Below are 14,723 nucleotides of genomic sequence, written 5' to 3' on the forward strand. Positions count from 1 at the left end.
AAAAAAAAGAATATATATAGGATTTGTATTGTCAGCAACAGCAGTTGCACTGATATTAACCAGTGTCAAAACAAAGCTACTGGTCCGTGCAGCCCTGTCCATACTATTCCATCAGAAGATTTCAGAATAACATGAGAACTGCATCTATATTTTTCCAAGTGTGTTAAAAGCTTGACATTTAACTTGTGAATCTGTTGTATTTAAATTATTTATTTATGTATGTATTTATTCATTTAAATATTTATTTATTTCAGGGTGGCATGTTATTAATTGGGTTTCTGGTTTTGCTGTTATGCAGCGAAATTGTATGTGCATTTGTGTGTGTGCGTGCGTGCGTGCGTGCGTGTGCGTGCCTGTATGTGTGTATGTCTTTGTGTCTGTTTGTAAATCTGTTTGTGTATGTGTGGATGAACGAGTGTTCATATACTATGTATGAGTGTGTCCTTGTTTTTGACCACGTTTGTGTGCAAGGTGTGACTGTGTTTGTGTTGACAGTGTAAATATTGTACATATCAAAGCTGATATAGGTGGAGTTCTGCATTCAGTGTGTGTGTGTGTGTCCCTCAATACAATACAATCATGCGGTGTCATGCTTGGCCCAAGCAAGTGTTCTGTAATACTGTGTCAATTGTTGTACATCTCTGTGTGTCCATGTCTCCGAGCTTCATTCTTCTAAACAACTATGTGTGTACAAATTTGCATGGATGTAGAAAGAAACGTCTTTCTTTTCTGCTTAACCTTGTGTTTCGTATTGTAAATTCGCCAGGCAGACGATAAAGGCATACTATGTTGATTGATGTTGTAAGAGGAAGGAAATGTGAATGTATCACACTTGTAAGTTATTTTCCCCATTTTATGCAAGTCAACAAAGACGTGTGACAAGGGAGTTTGTGAAGTTGTTGTGAAAGAAAATAAATGGGAGAGAAGTTGCTGAAGGCCTGGACCCGTTTCAAGGTTCCGAAGGGTGGAAAAAAGAAACGATTTTTTTCCATGTGTTGCTATGTGAATACAATTATAAATGGGAAAGCAAGCAGAGATTACAGATGACTACTTGGTATTAAATAAAATTCCAAACTGTTCACAAGCAGTTCATGTGATTTGATTTGCACATTTTACAGCTATTGGAAATCATGCTGTATACGTTTAACGCATTTATTAACATGTACAAATATTTTCATGTTTAATCTAAGATGACTCAATTAATACAAGGAAATGCATTCATTATTTATTATTTTTACTAAAACATTGTATTGCAACATGTAATGCAATGTTGCAACAAATTGATGCTGCCATCTAGCGACTGATATTGGAAATTAATCAAATGGCTAATTTTGAATCAATATCATATTAATTTCATTATAAGAATTGTAATAGGAAAAAAAACCATCGAAAACCTAGAATTAAATATTTTTTTATATATATTGTGTTATAGAGGATGTTACAAATTAATTTACAACCTACATATTTGCTAAACCCAAGCAGGCTGCAGGATAAGCAGATATCTATCGCCACTAGATGGAGCCAACGCTGAATAGTTTTGCCCCGTCAATCATTTTATTGGAGGGCGCAGTGGGAGCGGAGAAACGTAGTAGTAAAGGCGTTCATTCAGCAGGGGTAAACACTGGGCGCTATGGAGATATTTTTCAGCAAACTTGCACATTCATCCAACTTTTGACACCTCTTTGACTTTTGAGTGGGGGTCCGAGCAGCAGCCTACAACTCCCCGGCTGACCCTGAGCTTTACGGTACTCACCAGCGCCACTCGCTCTGCACTCAGTCGGTATTTGAAGTTTGGTGGAGGAAACGAGGCAGGATGTACCATGAAGAACCCGCCAGCGTACAAAAACCGCGTTATGGAAGTAAGTGTCGAAGTTTCTTTATCGTGTAAATTGTGGGATAACGTAAACTATTTGAACCTCCTAAACGGCAAGTAGAACTGAAGCTGATGTTAAACTAACGTTAAATCCAAGACAAGAAGAATCGTGATCAGGAACAGGTGTTTCACCTGGTTGAATTTATATTTTGAATAAATTTGTCATTACAATGTTTTATAAACAACATGTCCTATATTCCCTGGTGACGGCAGACTTTATGCAATTTTGATATTGGTAGTCCATTTATATCTTTCTGCTGTTTGTGTCAAAGTGTGGTTCTGCAGTGTAGCCCAACACTAGAAAGTTGTTTTTCATAGGTTAACTGTGTGTAGACACTACACAGTCATTGGAATCTCCCCGAAGTGTGTGTGTGTGTGTGTGTGTGTGTGTGTGTGTGTGTGTGTGTGTGTGTGTGTGTGTGTGTGTGTGTGTGTGTGTGTGTGTGTGTGTGTCAAACGTTTTTTTTCATAGGTTAACTATTAAACTGCAAAAACTTGTTGAGAAGTCGACAGCTATCCTGAACTAAAGGAAGTTACCTCAAAAAACAGTCTTAAGCCGGCTGTTAAGTCAGCACTGAGTGACATTTGATTAGAGGGCAAAGTTCAACTTTGAGAGAGTTGAAATCAATCGTCACTCATCAATACTTCAACAGGCTACTCTATTAACCCATGTCAAGACAAAAAATACTTGCTTACTTAACACCATTTAGATCAGCTGACATGTGAAAAGGTATACTGTGAAGGAACAAAAAGTTGTTTGCCTAAAGTCTAAAAGGAAGAGAGTTTGGTCAGCTATCTCTCCCTTTACATTTGTCTTGTGATGTTTTGATAGTCTTTCAAACCTGATGAGTGTAGCCCTCTGTCATAGAGAACAATTGTCTCAAGTGTTATGCTAATATCTGATAGTCACAGTCAGTCACAGACTATGTCACACGCTAACCATGTTATGTGGATTTCCCCACGAATGGAAGACCTATAATCTCAGCCCTATTCTTGAGTTGTTTTCCTGGGGAAACCAAACGCAGATACAACAGCCCTCAGCCAAACTTGCATATGAGTCATTATCACAAGAGATTCTAAGTTATACTCAGTGAACCTTCGACAAAGACTACACAATCATCCAACATTTAAGAATAGGCCTATAGGCAGCGCCCCTTTGCTACAAGAGTGCACTTGGCCTCTTCGAAGGAAGTGTGAGTCAGTGTGGGGGTCCACGCATGCAGGGGAGCCAATACTTCATAACCGGGCATTCACACCCCCTCTTACTGGCCAGCTGGGCCAGGGGTGTGTGTGTGTGTGTGTGTGTGTGTGTGTGTGTGTGTGTGTGTGTGTGTGTGTGTGTGTGTGTGTGTGTGTGTGTGTGTGTGTGTGTGTGTGTGTGTGTGTGTGTGTGTGTGTGTGTGTGTGTGTGTGTGTGTGTCCGTCCTTGCATCTCCTTGTAATTTTATCTGCAGGTATGTGTTTATTGCAAAGTCGGGTCATCTCTTTGTCTGAGTAAATCACAGATAAACCTATACAGGCCTTTCCCCTGACTTGGAAGCATATACTCAACTGGACCACATTCACCGAAGCAGTGGTGCGTAATCCAGTCAGAGGGAACAGTGGTCTGTGACTCAGCACTCTGAGCTTCCAACTGCTCCTCCACTCTGCCAGAAGTAAAGGGATTTGATTGGATTGGAAGGCAGAGGGAGGGAGGCGGGGGGTGGATGAGGCGTGGTGGAGGTGAGGTGGAGCTCATTAACCTGCAGCTAAAGGTCAACGCTCAGCAGAAGTCAGGTGTAGCTCCTCATAGACCACACTGGGTCAAATAGGGTTTATTGGAGCATCAGATTTAATGCAGTCTCCGACTAATGTTTCGGTTTCTAACGGTCACAATGAGATTGCTTGTGAGCATTAAGTAGTTTTTTCGAAACCTGCTTGAATCTGGCCTGCATTTAACGCTCACAATTATATTTCTCAAATGTTATTGCGCAGGAATGTTTTGCATTGATTGAATCTCACAGCCGTTAAGCTAAAGATAAAATGTCAATTTGCCTACCTTAGTTCGACTAAGTCACAAGAGCTTTGAATATCATGATAGTTTTGGGTTTTCTAACAGACAGGTGTCAGGTATCTTTCCCAGATGGGGTGGTGACAGACCAAGGCTAATTGGATGTGTGCTGCCCCTACCACCTTGAATCTTGTTTTTGGAGGCAATTCCTCATATAGGCCGGGTTACAGTTTTCCTCTGGAAAGCCTTTCATGTGAAGTTGGCTGGAATACCATCATCGTGGTGTGTATTGCCCTTATTTCAGATCCACAACCTAAATATATAGTTCTTATAAATCATATGATAAACTTCCCTCCTCTTTCCATGAGTCAGTTTTGCCCTTTTTAAAGTTGACATATTATACCACCAGGTGTGAGTGTGATAGCCGTTGCAAGAAATTGGAAATCTGCCTCTTCTGCCATCACAAGTGGGCGTGTCCACCTGGATGTGTGCTGGATAGATCAGTCTTACTAATTTACTCCCCAACACTCCCCAAAAACGGCTTGCAACGGCTACTCACACTCACACCTGTTGGTATAATAAGTCAGCTTTTAATAGATAGATCTCTACTTTACAGATACAAAGTACCTCACACTCTGCTCGCTTTTCGTAGCCATCCAGGATGACGAGAGGACGTCCGCGGAGGAGATGGACGAGCGCCGGCGACAGAACATCGCCTACGAGTACCTCTGTCACTTGGAGGAGGCCAAGCGGTGAGTCATAAGGAGACCAGCGCTGGCCAATGGCAGGGCCAGAGGGTAGGGCGGTGTGGACTCCCGCTGGAAGTCTCAAAGGCTACTGAAAGCACATGTGAGCTGCTGTCTTAATAGGTGATTCTGGTCGGAGATGGAAGAAAGCATTACAGTTAAAATTGCCCTTGTTGGTGTTATACTTGGTAACCTGAAAGAAAGAGTTGTATATTTAATGATTGCTGCAGTGCAAGCACTATAGATTATTGTTTGCAGTATTTGATTTTAGTACAGAATATTGCGGTTCATCGAAATGCACAATCCTAGTTATAAAATGTCAACATTAAAAGGACAAAAGAGAAACGCCTGATGATATGATGATATAGGCCTAATTGTGAAACTTGTGATATCTGTCACAGTGCTCAGGGCTGAAACTGAACCACTTCCTGCCTTTTACCCAACGGCATCCAACTTAACAGGAAGCATGTTTTTCATTCGGTAAACGTGGGGTGGTTGTAGCCATTTTAAACTATTTGATGAGCTTTGATGTGATTATAATAAGTGTGACTAGGCATGACCACTGAATGCATCAGCATGGGCTGAGAGAAACTACCTTCCTACTACTGTTCTAGTATTCCCTACCATATTTTGGGGCCATTACTACATGTGTGTGTCGGCTGACTGCTAAAAGGTCCACATAGCTTGGTCCCTATTTAAATCAGTCTACATGAAAATGTTATGTTGCAGGTGGCTCAACTGCCGTTTTGATAAAGGCACGTCATTGGCTGTGTCCAGTGGCGCATGTGAAAGTCACATTGAGCTGGCTTCCTGATACAACGCATTGTTCATGCATTTGTTTGTTAACAAATCCTAACAAAATGGAAAATTGGCAAGATTTATAGCGAAAGAGTTCTGTCTTTGACTGAATTTAATCAGACACCATCAATTATCAGCATGGGGCAACAGTGTTCTAAAGGTCTGTTGGTGACCCTTGTAGAAAGGACAACAATTTTTATATTTACAGCAACCATAGTTGTTTTGACATTGACATTGGTCAAACCTGTTCTAAGACAGTAGTCTTGATGAGTAGTATATTTTTCAGTCTCAGCACTGCTAAGTGTCCCTCTTCTCTCTCACTTGAGGGATGAAACCTCTATTCTAGGAAAGGTGTCAATCGGGATTAGGATTAGTGCTAATTTCTGCCGACTTTATGGATTAGGCTCGGCTCAACTGGCATCAAAAGCCAGTAGTACTGACTCACTCGCTCTGATTGTTATCACATAAGCATCCTCATTTGTGTCCATCATAGAACGGTAATTTCTAAGGGGTTTACCAAGTTCTCATGTGTGCCTTTCAAAATAAGTGTAAATGCATTATCATCTTAAAGAGACCCTTCCTACCTACCAGTTGCACAACTGCTTTATATGAAATCATGCAACCCCTGCTACAAATGAACATTTATTCGTTTCTTAGATACCAGAGGAAAAAAAACATTCACCATAATTTGCCTGACTTTTAATTTGGGATGATTAGCCGATGATCATTCAGAAGCATATGTTTGGGCTACATTCCCTTCAATCCTACCTTTGCTGAGTCCCACTTTGGCTAATGGCATGCAAAACAAACCCTTTTACCCTTTGAAACCCCCTAAGAGGACGAGACCTGAGGTCTTCATCTTTTACATTCAGGGCATTCATCTTGGGGGTCTGCTCGCTACCGTTTTAGACGGATATGATCGCCGGTGCTAGGGTCCTGAGAGACGGTCTGTTTTGTTTAGCCCGGTCAGTTGCAGCAGAGACAATGACAGGAAAGCCTGTTTGGAGGAGGAGGGGGACACAAACATATGGAGACCAGGGGGAAAGTTCTGACTTGATTTCTCACTACATTGTTGTTACTACAGGAAGTCCTGCGTGTCCTGTCATCCAGACAGGACGTACTCATTCTCTAACCAACCTGCTATTTCACAGCCCCTTTCCTCCTGCTATTCCTGTTGATTTTTGAATAGATTAATAGATAATCTGATTTATATTGGTCCTGATTGATCCTACATCAATAGAGACTATGGAAACCACTATTTTAATTTATTTGTTGTCTTGGTATTGGTAGGAACATTCCTCTCCTGGAACTCTGACTTTGCCCATCATAGTTTACACAGACACACAACAACACAAAGGCCATTGTCTATAGTTGGTCACAGTTTCAATTACAGGTTATTTTGGGATCTCTTCTCTCTCTTCTCAGTTTCATGAAGCAAAACGTTATATCTTAGCTCATTTTGTCCTATCTGTCTGGCTACACCAATAGTATGATTTCCCCCCTTTTACCGGCCTCCCTGAGATCAAGTCACTTTCCAAGCCATTGGATTAATGTCGCCTCACGTAAGGGCTGAAGAATGCCGATTCTGGAGCAGGTGCTGACTCCAAAACGCACCCTGCCCCTCTCAGGATTCCCAGTCGACGGTGCCTTTGCTCTGTGTGAGATTATGTTTGTATCTTAACTTAATCTTCAGGGCGTTCAGCCTTACTGCTCATTGTGCTTCAGTGAAACATATTTTTGTAGCGGTGTGTGTTTGCAACCTAGCTGTTATCGTTACTGGAAACTGGCGCATTTTCAAGGGCCTAACCACATGAACCTAAACGTAGTGGGATCTCTTACTTCAATATTGACTTTAGGAATTGGATTCCTTTTTTTTTATGTGTCAGTAAATGGCCACTGTGCTCCCCAAATAGTTAAATGCTACTGTGATTTAAGGGCCCATGTTGTTCTGTGTTGTGTTGGCTGCAATCACCCCCTACTTACTGCTTTAGCTGACAGCGGTGGTTCCGGTGATGTTGTTGTGCTTGTTAAGGGACATTCGCCACACACACACTCCACTAGATATCTGTTGACAGCGCATGGTGCGATAGTGTTTTCTCCCAAAGTGCTGACACATGTTTGCAGACACTGATCTGAACGGCCCCTGCACGTCCTTAATGAGAATTGTGTGTGTGTGTGTGTGTGTGTGTGTGTGTGTGTGTGTGTGTGTGTGTGTGTGTGTGTGTGTGTGTGTGTGTGTGTGTGTGTGTGTGTGTGTGTGTGTGTGTGTGTGTGTGTGTGTGTGTGTGCGTGGCTTACTCGGGTAATGAACTCATGAGTGAGATGACACACTAACTTAACAGAGCTCAAGTCCCCCCTGTCCCTGGCTGGTGTCCACATTAACATGGAGATGGCTAGCAAATACCTTCTCAGACGAGTCTGGGGAGACTGTCACTGAGGCAACCTGGAAAATATGGTCTCACTTCCAGGCAGCAAGCTAATATCTAACAGATTCGCACACGGATGATGAGTCACTCAAACTTGCAAATCATTAACAGACGCTAAGAGTACAGGTTTTTTCTGTAATGCCACAGTGAATAACCCGACGGAGCCCACCATACTTATGTGATTTGGACTTTGACCGTGGCGTTATCATCTATTTTTTAATGTAGGTCATGTTGCTCAGTTAGTCTATTGTAAAAATTGCATTCCATTAGCACATCAGTGATGTGACTATGCTGATTTCCATGCTCTCCATCTCCCTGTCCGCAGTACTCTTATTTCTCGGCAATGACGGCACTTTGGTGTCCCTTCTCTCACCCCAGCGCACACATAGCAACATCCCTAACCTGCCATTCAATCATCAACCCGATTGTGATTTCAGCACACTGGGCCCTGCTCTTTGGCCTGCTCTTTGGGACATTCACAAAGGGTATAAAGAGTTTTACAGACTGGTCAAATATTACCAATCAAGTCTAAAAAGCAGCTTGCAAAAGAACTGCAGGAAATAGTGCACATGGACAGACGATAACAGTGCCCCAATAACAATACCCATACTGGCCCTTGGGCCTCTTGGTTACTCCCAGCCACAGCATTTCCGTATGTTAACTTAATGAAAAATGAATGAATGAATGAATGAATGAATGAATGAATGAATGTTGCATAGGCTGCTGCATAGGTTACATTCATGAGCTCTTGGTTACATTGATGAAAGTCTCTGGAAGTATTCTTAAATACAGCCATTAGCTTATTTAACAAGCACTCATGCTTTGGTAACCAGTTCTCTTGGATAACTTTAATGTTCGTTTGCATGCATATCAGGAAACGAGGCATTCGATCGCTTTGCACCAAGGCATAGCTCTTCAGACATCCCATAATCCCTTGTTGAATGTCTAAACATTGATTTGTTAAGTGAAGCACGCTGAATAAAGAGCTACAAGATGCTGTCCAGTCGTCTACAGAGTCTAAAGGAGGAAGGATTGAGGAATTGAGAAAGGAGTTCAGGGTAAGGTGGTATAGTATGTCCTAATAAGGTCATATACAAAGGTGAGGAGAGCAAGGTGTGTCCATCCAGTGTCAAACATCAGCCGAAGAACAGGATGTTACGTGTCCGTGTAGGGTCACATCTAGGTAACCCCGGGAGGGAAGGAATGTCGAAAGGTAATTACTCTGTAGACAAAGCTAATGAAGCAGTGCATTATTACCAAAAACAACTCTTCCTCATCCATGAGGTACATGACGCTTCTCCACTAATGTACTCGCATGCCATGGTCAAAGGCATGACAAAATAATCGTATTCCTCACTCTATACTTCACTTTGTATAATTGTACACAATGGGCTTTCTGATCTGTTGGCTTTTTCCCTTTTGAAGCAAGCGCTACGTCAGGTGAAGGAAAAACCAATATTGACTCCCGCTGGGTATGTGTGTATGCACCCAGTCGCTGGAGAGCTAGCTCGCGCTGCTTTCTCTTAGATCTCAGCTAGCAAGGTGAGGACAAGATAAGAGTTTGTTGTTTGTTTATATCCCCATTGTATCCATGGCGATGAAGGCAGGTAAAAGTCAACTTGAACGATCAATTGCATAGCGTCTGGAGGTCTGGAAATTGCAAAAAATTGCTTTCATATTGTTTGACCTTGATTCGTTCCCTGATCGTTTCCCCGGTCTTTAGTGTCACCCTCAAGCTTCTAATAACTACTTGAAACTAGGTGTACCCCTATCCAAGGCGTCGTTGTTCCTTCGATTGGTCTTCACTGCTGTGTCCACCGGATAAGCCCCAGCGAGATCCTCGTCCTAACGGGACCTTCTCTCTGTCCTCTGCCTCGCTCTCAGGTGGATGGAGGCCTGTCTGGAGGAGGACCTGCCCCCCACCACCGAGCTGGAGGAGGGGCTGAGGAACGGCGTCTACCTGGGCAAACTCGCAACCTTTTTCGCCCCCAAAATGGTGTCCCAGAAGAAGATCTACGACAGAGACCAGACCCGATACAAGGTGTTGTACATGTCCGTTTCCATGTGATCTCTGTCTCCCTTGGCCATAGTCCTGTCTCTAATATAGATAACCCCTGGTGAGGTTAAAGACCTCTACTGACACGCCGGTTAACCCCTTGGTGGGCGTTTCCTGTGAATTCCTCAATAGACTTGCCAAACGGGAAGCTTCTGAATTTAGATCCTCCATGTCGTTACTTCCTGTTAACAACCTCGGATTGGGAAAGCCATGGCGTTGGGAAACACAAGGACATGTGACCTGCTTTGGCAGGCACTTAAAGTCTAAGCAAGTGAGGTGGAGAAAACAATCTAAGCATACCATTTTCCTTATCAATGATGTTGCAACCACACAGATTCTACATTCTGCACCTGCAGATATCATCAACCATGTGCAAAGTCAGTTCATGAAATAAGGTGCTTTTTGAGGATAGGGAGGGATTCTGCGGATCCTATACCTGCAGGTCTTCTGATGTTTTTTGAAGATAGGGAGGGGGTCTTCAGATGTTTTCTTTTAGGATAGGGAGGGCGATTCTCTGGCTCTATGTAACCCGCTCCACCGGCGGGCTAACAAACATGAAAGGAGTCCGGACTAAGGATAGGTGCCACACAGTTTAAGCAGTGCCAGACGCTGTTCATTAGTGTGGAGGGGTGGGGCAGAAGGGAGATGTGAATGATGCTGGAGGGTGGGGCTGATCCGGAGACTGCCTAGAAGGCCAACTTCAAGGATTTGAACTGGGTGTGACCTGCCACTGGGAGCCAGGGGTTTGACGACGTAGAGAGACGTGATGTGCGAGCTGCTGCTGCTGCTGCAGACTGAGTACTATGCAGAGGTTAAAGGTCCCATGACATGCCACCAGGTGTGGGTTGATTAGCCGTCACAAGCCATTTTGGAAATCTGTCCCTTATGACATCACAGGTGGGCGTGTCCACCTAGATGTGTGCCCGACAGATCAGTCTACCAGCCTACCCAGTGGACTGTAGCAAACGCTGCTCATCTATCCATCACACATCTACGTGGACACGCCCACCTGTGATGTCATAAGGGACAGATTTCGAAAACTGCTTGCAACGGCTAATCACACCACACCTGGTGGCATGTCATGGGACCTTTAAGCAGTGCATGCTGGGAGCCAAGCCAGTCAAGCCTTTCATGTGAAATGAGACCGTTCCTGATGGTATATGTAGAGGATTTTGGGGTGCATGATCAAATCCGATCGGGATGTTTGCTTTGGTTACCTGGGAAATTTGCTTGATATTCCAGACCCGATTAACATGCCGATATTGTTGAAGTCCTGAATGTTGTTTAACCCCTATTGTGTGTCTGAAGGCTCATATCAATGTGTTTTTTGTTCTATCGTTTCTTATCTCAGAGCACAGGGCTACATTTCAGACACACCGACAACACTGTGCATTGGCTCCGGGCCATGGAATCCATCGGGCTGCCCAAGGTGAGCCGGCCTTGCTGGGGTCGGGGAGTCACACGGCGTTCCCTGTCTGTATTCCCTTCCCATCTCATTAACGGCCCTTTTGGTTCTAAATGTGTATCTGTGCAACTTTAAAATGTGCCTGTGTTCCATAGGTTTTAACAAGACCTCACATTAGCAATTCAAAAAAATACTTTCTTTTATTATTACACACGAAGCGATTAAGTGATTATGCCAAACTCTGAGAACGAGTGGTCTAGCATTTGGATATTTTCCTGTCATGGGTACACACATGCAGTCACGCACACACGCACAACTGTTATTGGTGCTGTTATTTGGCCAAAACAAATGCATCGACACATGTAATCGAGACAATGGCGTGCAGTCCTAAAAGAGTGGCATTAACACCAATCCATCTTTTATGAGCGATGACAAAAGCCTTTTTCCCTCAGGAGAGTTACTGGAAGGAGTTGTGTTGAGGCGGATACGTTTCAAATCATTTTGTGTAAGAGTTTAAGTTCAAGGACTGCTATCATGTTTCCACACAAACTGGTCCATTCCGTATGATTCGGCGGTCACAGTGAAACAACAAGCGTGCATAACGTTGATCTAATGCTATAGTTGTTGGCTGTAATGCATTGCCTGCATTCAGCCTCTCTCCCTCTCGCTCTTGGAATGCAGGGAAAGTGTTTTGATGGACGTGGGCTGTCCCTGTTCGGCCGCGGCAGATAAAGAGTGTCAGGCTTCTTTAATACCGGACGGCCGATTGACGCCTCGCTGCCTCTGGGTTTCTGCTTTCAGATATTCTATCCAGAGACGACCGACGTGTACGACCGCAAAAACATGCCCAAGGTGGTCTTCTGCATACACGCACTGAGGTGAGGGGGGGGGGGGGGGGGGGGGAGTCACGAAATAAGTCCTCTCGGAGGGTCGAGAACAAGGAGTCTTGAGGATACTTTCCTCTTCTGTTTCCCTTCACTTGGCTCGAGAGCCAGATAAGCCGCGTGGTTCTAATCTGTTTGAATAAAAGCAGGATGTTCACCCTAATCTTTCCTCAAGGTGCCACACCTGTTAAGTCCCGGTTATAATTGTGTGTGGAGGAAGGCTCGATCACGTCAGTGCGATCGACCCGTTTTAAAGTGATGCCTTAACGTCTAAAATAATAGCTAGTAATAACATAGGATAATGATGAGGATTAAATGCACCGAAAGGTCTGACATCCCGCTCTCTGCCTGTATAAGACGGTTCAAAGCACTGCTGGGCAAGATGACGATGACTTTAATTTTTCATCTAATAATAATGTTGCAAGTCAACACATTATTAAGTCAGGGAACTGTTGCCCCATCGCATCTCGATCTTGGCAAACATCATGGTTGTATTTAAGCTAGCTTGCCTGTCACTTCTTCAACTGTCCCACCTCCTCTTCTGGATAGCCCTAACCTGGTTTTGTAATACAGTAACGGGAATGCTAATCCCTCACTGGGAAAATGCCTTCAACCTGGATAATCCGCCTTTTAAAAGAGCTAAGCTTTGCAGGCAAAGATACTCATTGAGATTCTCTTGTAATGCAATGTCAGGAACTGAAATGTGCTTAAATGACATGAAACAGGAAGTGTGTGTTTTAAGCATTATAGAGCCGTTCTAAGATGACCATCAGATTTTTCATAAAGCAACTTTTGCTCAGAATAACTTTTTTAAATAGCAACAATCCCCCACAGTACTGGCGAAACTCTCGAGTGGTTTGGAACTCACACTCACACACACACCGACACACACACTTCTGTAAATCTGAATTTAAGGATGTGGGTATGTAGTAAACATTCTGTTCACCTTCTAGCCTCACCCTAACCAGTTGACACCTTGGTGTACAACTCTTGTGACTGAAAGTGGCTCTGTGACATTTACCTCCTAGCCTCTTTCGAGTAGGGGGTCTCGTTGCGTTACACCACCAGGACCTGTTGATGTTTTCAGAATTTCATCTCAGCCAGCCCTACGCAGCGCGATCTAACACTGCCATTATGTTCCCCCCCCCGCGCCCTGGTTTCTCTCTGTTGTGCCATTTTCGGTTACCTCCCTAGAGGCTCTGCTTCCTCCCCCCCACCCCCCTGCACACGTGCTCTTCCTTCCTGGTAGTCCGATCTGACTCCCATGGCGGGCCGCGGGCGGGTGGGAGGGATCCACACCTCTGAACACAAACATGCAGGCTGAGGGTGAAGACATTCATATACAGTGAAGCAAGAAGGAAACCTCGCACAGAGCACTGGAGATCAGAGGCCACGGGACACAGATACACACAGCCAATGTTCAGCGTGAACCGAGCATGAGAAGGCTACGCTTTTTTTGCTGTGTGTATTTAAACTCTTGGAAGTGCAAGGCCACCAGACATGGAGCCCAGATAGGTTTTTCGCCGTAGTCACAAACTGCTTTTATGATGGTATAATAAACGTTCTGTGCTGTTCCTTTCATATCCGTAGCACACTGTCCAGTTGTGTTCCTCCAAGTTGGATTGTTATTTTCCTTGGGGCAAATCAGCTGATGAAATACAGAGCATGCACTTTCATCATGCTTCCCCCATTAAAACACTCCTCAGTCAGCTGTTCAGGGCCTTCATAAACACATCCATCAAACATGAGTTCATAGGTTTGTCTACACAGAATTATACCTTGCATTTAATCCTATGGCTCCCCAAGGAGAGACTGTATTTATTTAGTTATGATCACACAAGTCTGGGGGCCAAATGTTGTATTAGCCAGGCTAATACAACATTGGAGCTCACTGTCCATTGAGAGTAGTGGTGCTGTCAGAGCTGCCCCAAATCTATAATGCATGGCTGTTTATCACATTCCTGATGAAAGATTTATGAAGTTTCCAGTCACCGGTCTGTTGCACTCCTTGTTTGTAGTGGGAGTCTATGAGATAGAGCTCCAGCCAACCGGTGCATTTCCACACTAAAGCGGACACTACCCCCTTCTGGGCATAGTGGGGTATTGCTGGGGTGTTGAGATTGACTGCTTACTAATTCTTCTACCTTGACAAATGATGAATCACTCATTAGTTTTTTTCCCTTGATGATGTTTTAATGCTTTTGTCTTTGTGTTTCAGTTTGTACCTGTATAAACTGGGCATTGCACCACAGATACAGGACCTACTGGGAAAAGTGCCCTTTACTGGTAATTCAGATTAAAAAACATATACCAGTTCATAAACTTTTGTCCAACACAAGGGTTAGAGTACCATATTAAGCGCTATATAAATTTCATTTATTATTATTATTATTATTATTATTATTATCTGCATGCCTCCTAAAATAGTTGTTAACCTAAACATTGTCTATTTTCTGAATATGTCATTGAAAAATTATAAAATTATTTCCTGTATAATAAATATTATTAAAGCATGCATTTAGTATTGACCCCTGGGCCTTGTTGT

At 43.6% G+C, this 14,723-nt stretch overlaps 1 protein-coding gene across 1 annotated transcript in view; it reads left to right on the plus strand.

Moving 5' to 3' along the window:
- Positions 1-1,533: 1,533 nt before the first annotated feature.
- iqgap2 (IQ motif containing GTPase activating protein 2) overlaps positions 1,534-14,723 on the plus strand; it is a 35,637-nt gene continuing 22,447 nt past the window's right edge. Inside the window, exons 1-6 of the mRNA XM_030359842.1 lie at positions 1,534-1,859; positions 4,516-4,615; positions 9,718-9,874; positions 11,241-11,318; positions 12,096-12,172; positions 14,397-14,464. Coding sequence (XP_030215702.1) covers positions 1,814-1,859; positions 4,516-4,615; positions 9,718-9,874; positions 11,241-11,318; positions 12,096-12,172; positions 14,397-14,464 — 526 coding nt within the window. The 5' untranslated portion in view covers positions 1,534-1,813. The remainder of the gene's footprint in view (positions 1,860-4,515; positions 4,616-9,717; positions 9,875-11,240; positions 11,319-12,095; positions 12,173-14,396; positions 14,465-14,723) is intronic.

This window comes from Gadus morhua, chromosome 6 (genome assembly GCF_902167405.1).
Source record: "Gadus morhua chromosome 6, gadMor3.0, whole genome shotgun sequence".
Classification (NCBI taxonomy): Eukaryota; Metazoa; Chordata; class Actinopteri; order Gadiformes; family Gadidae; genus Gadus; species Gadus morhua.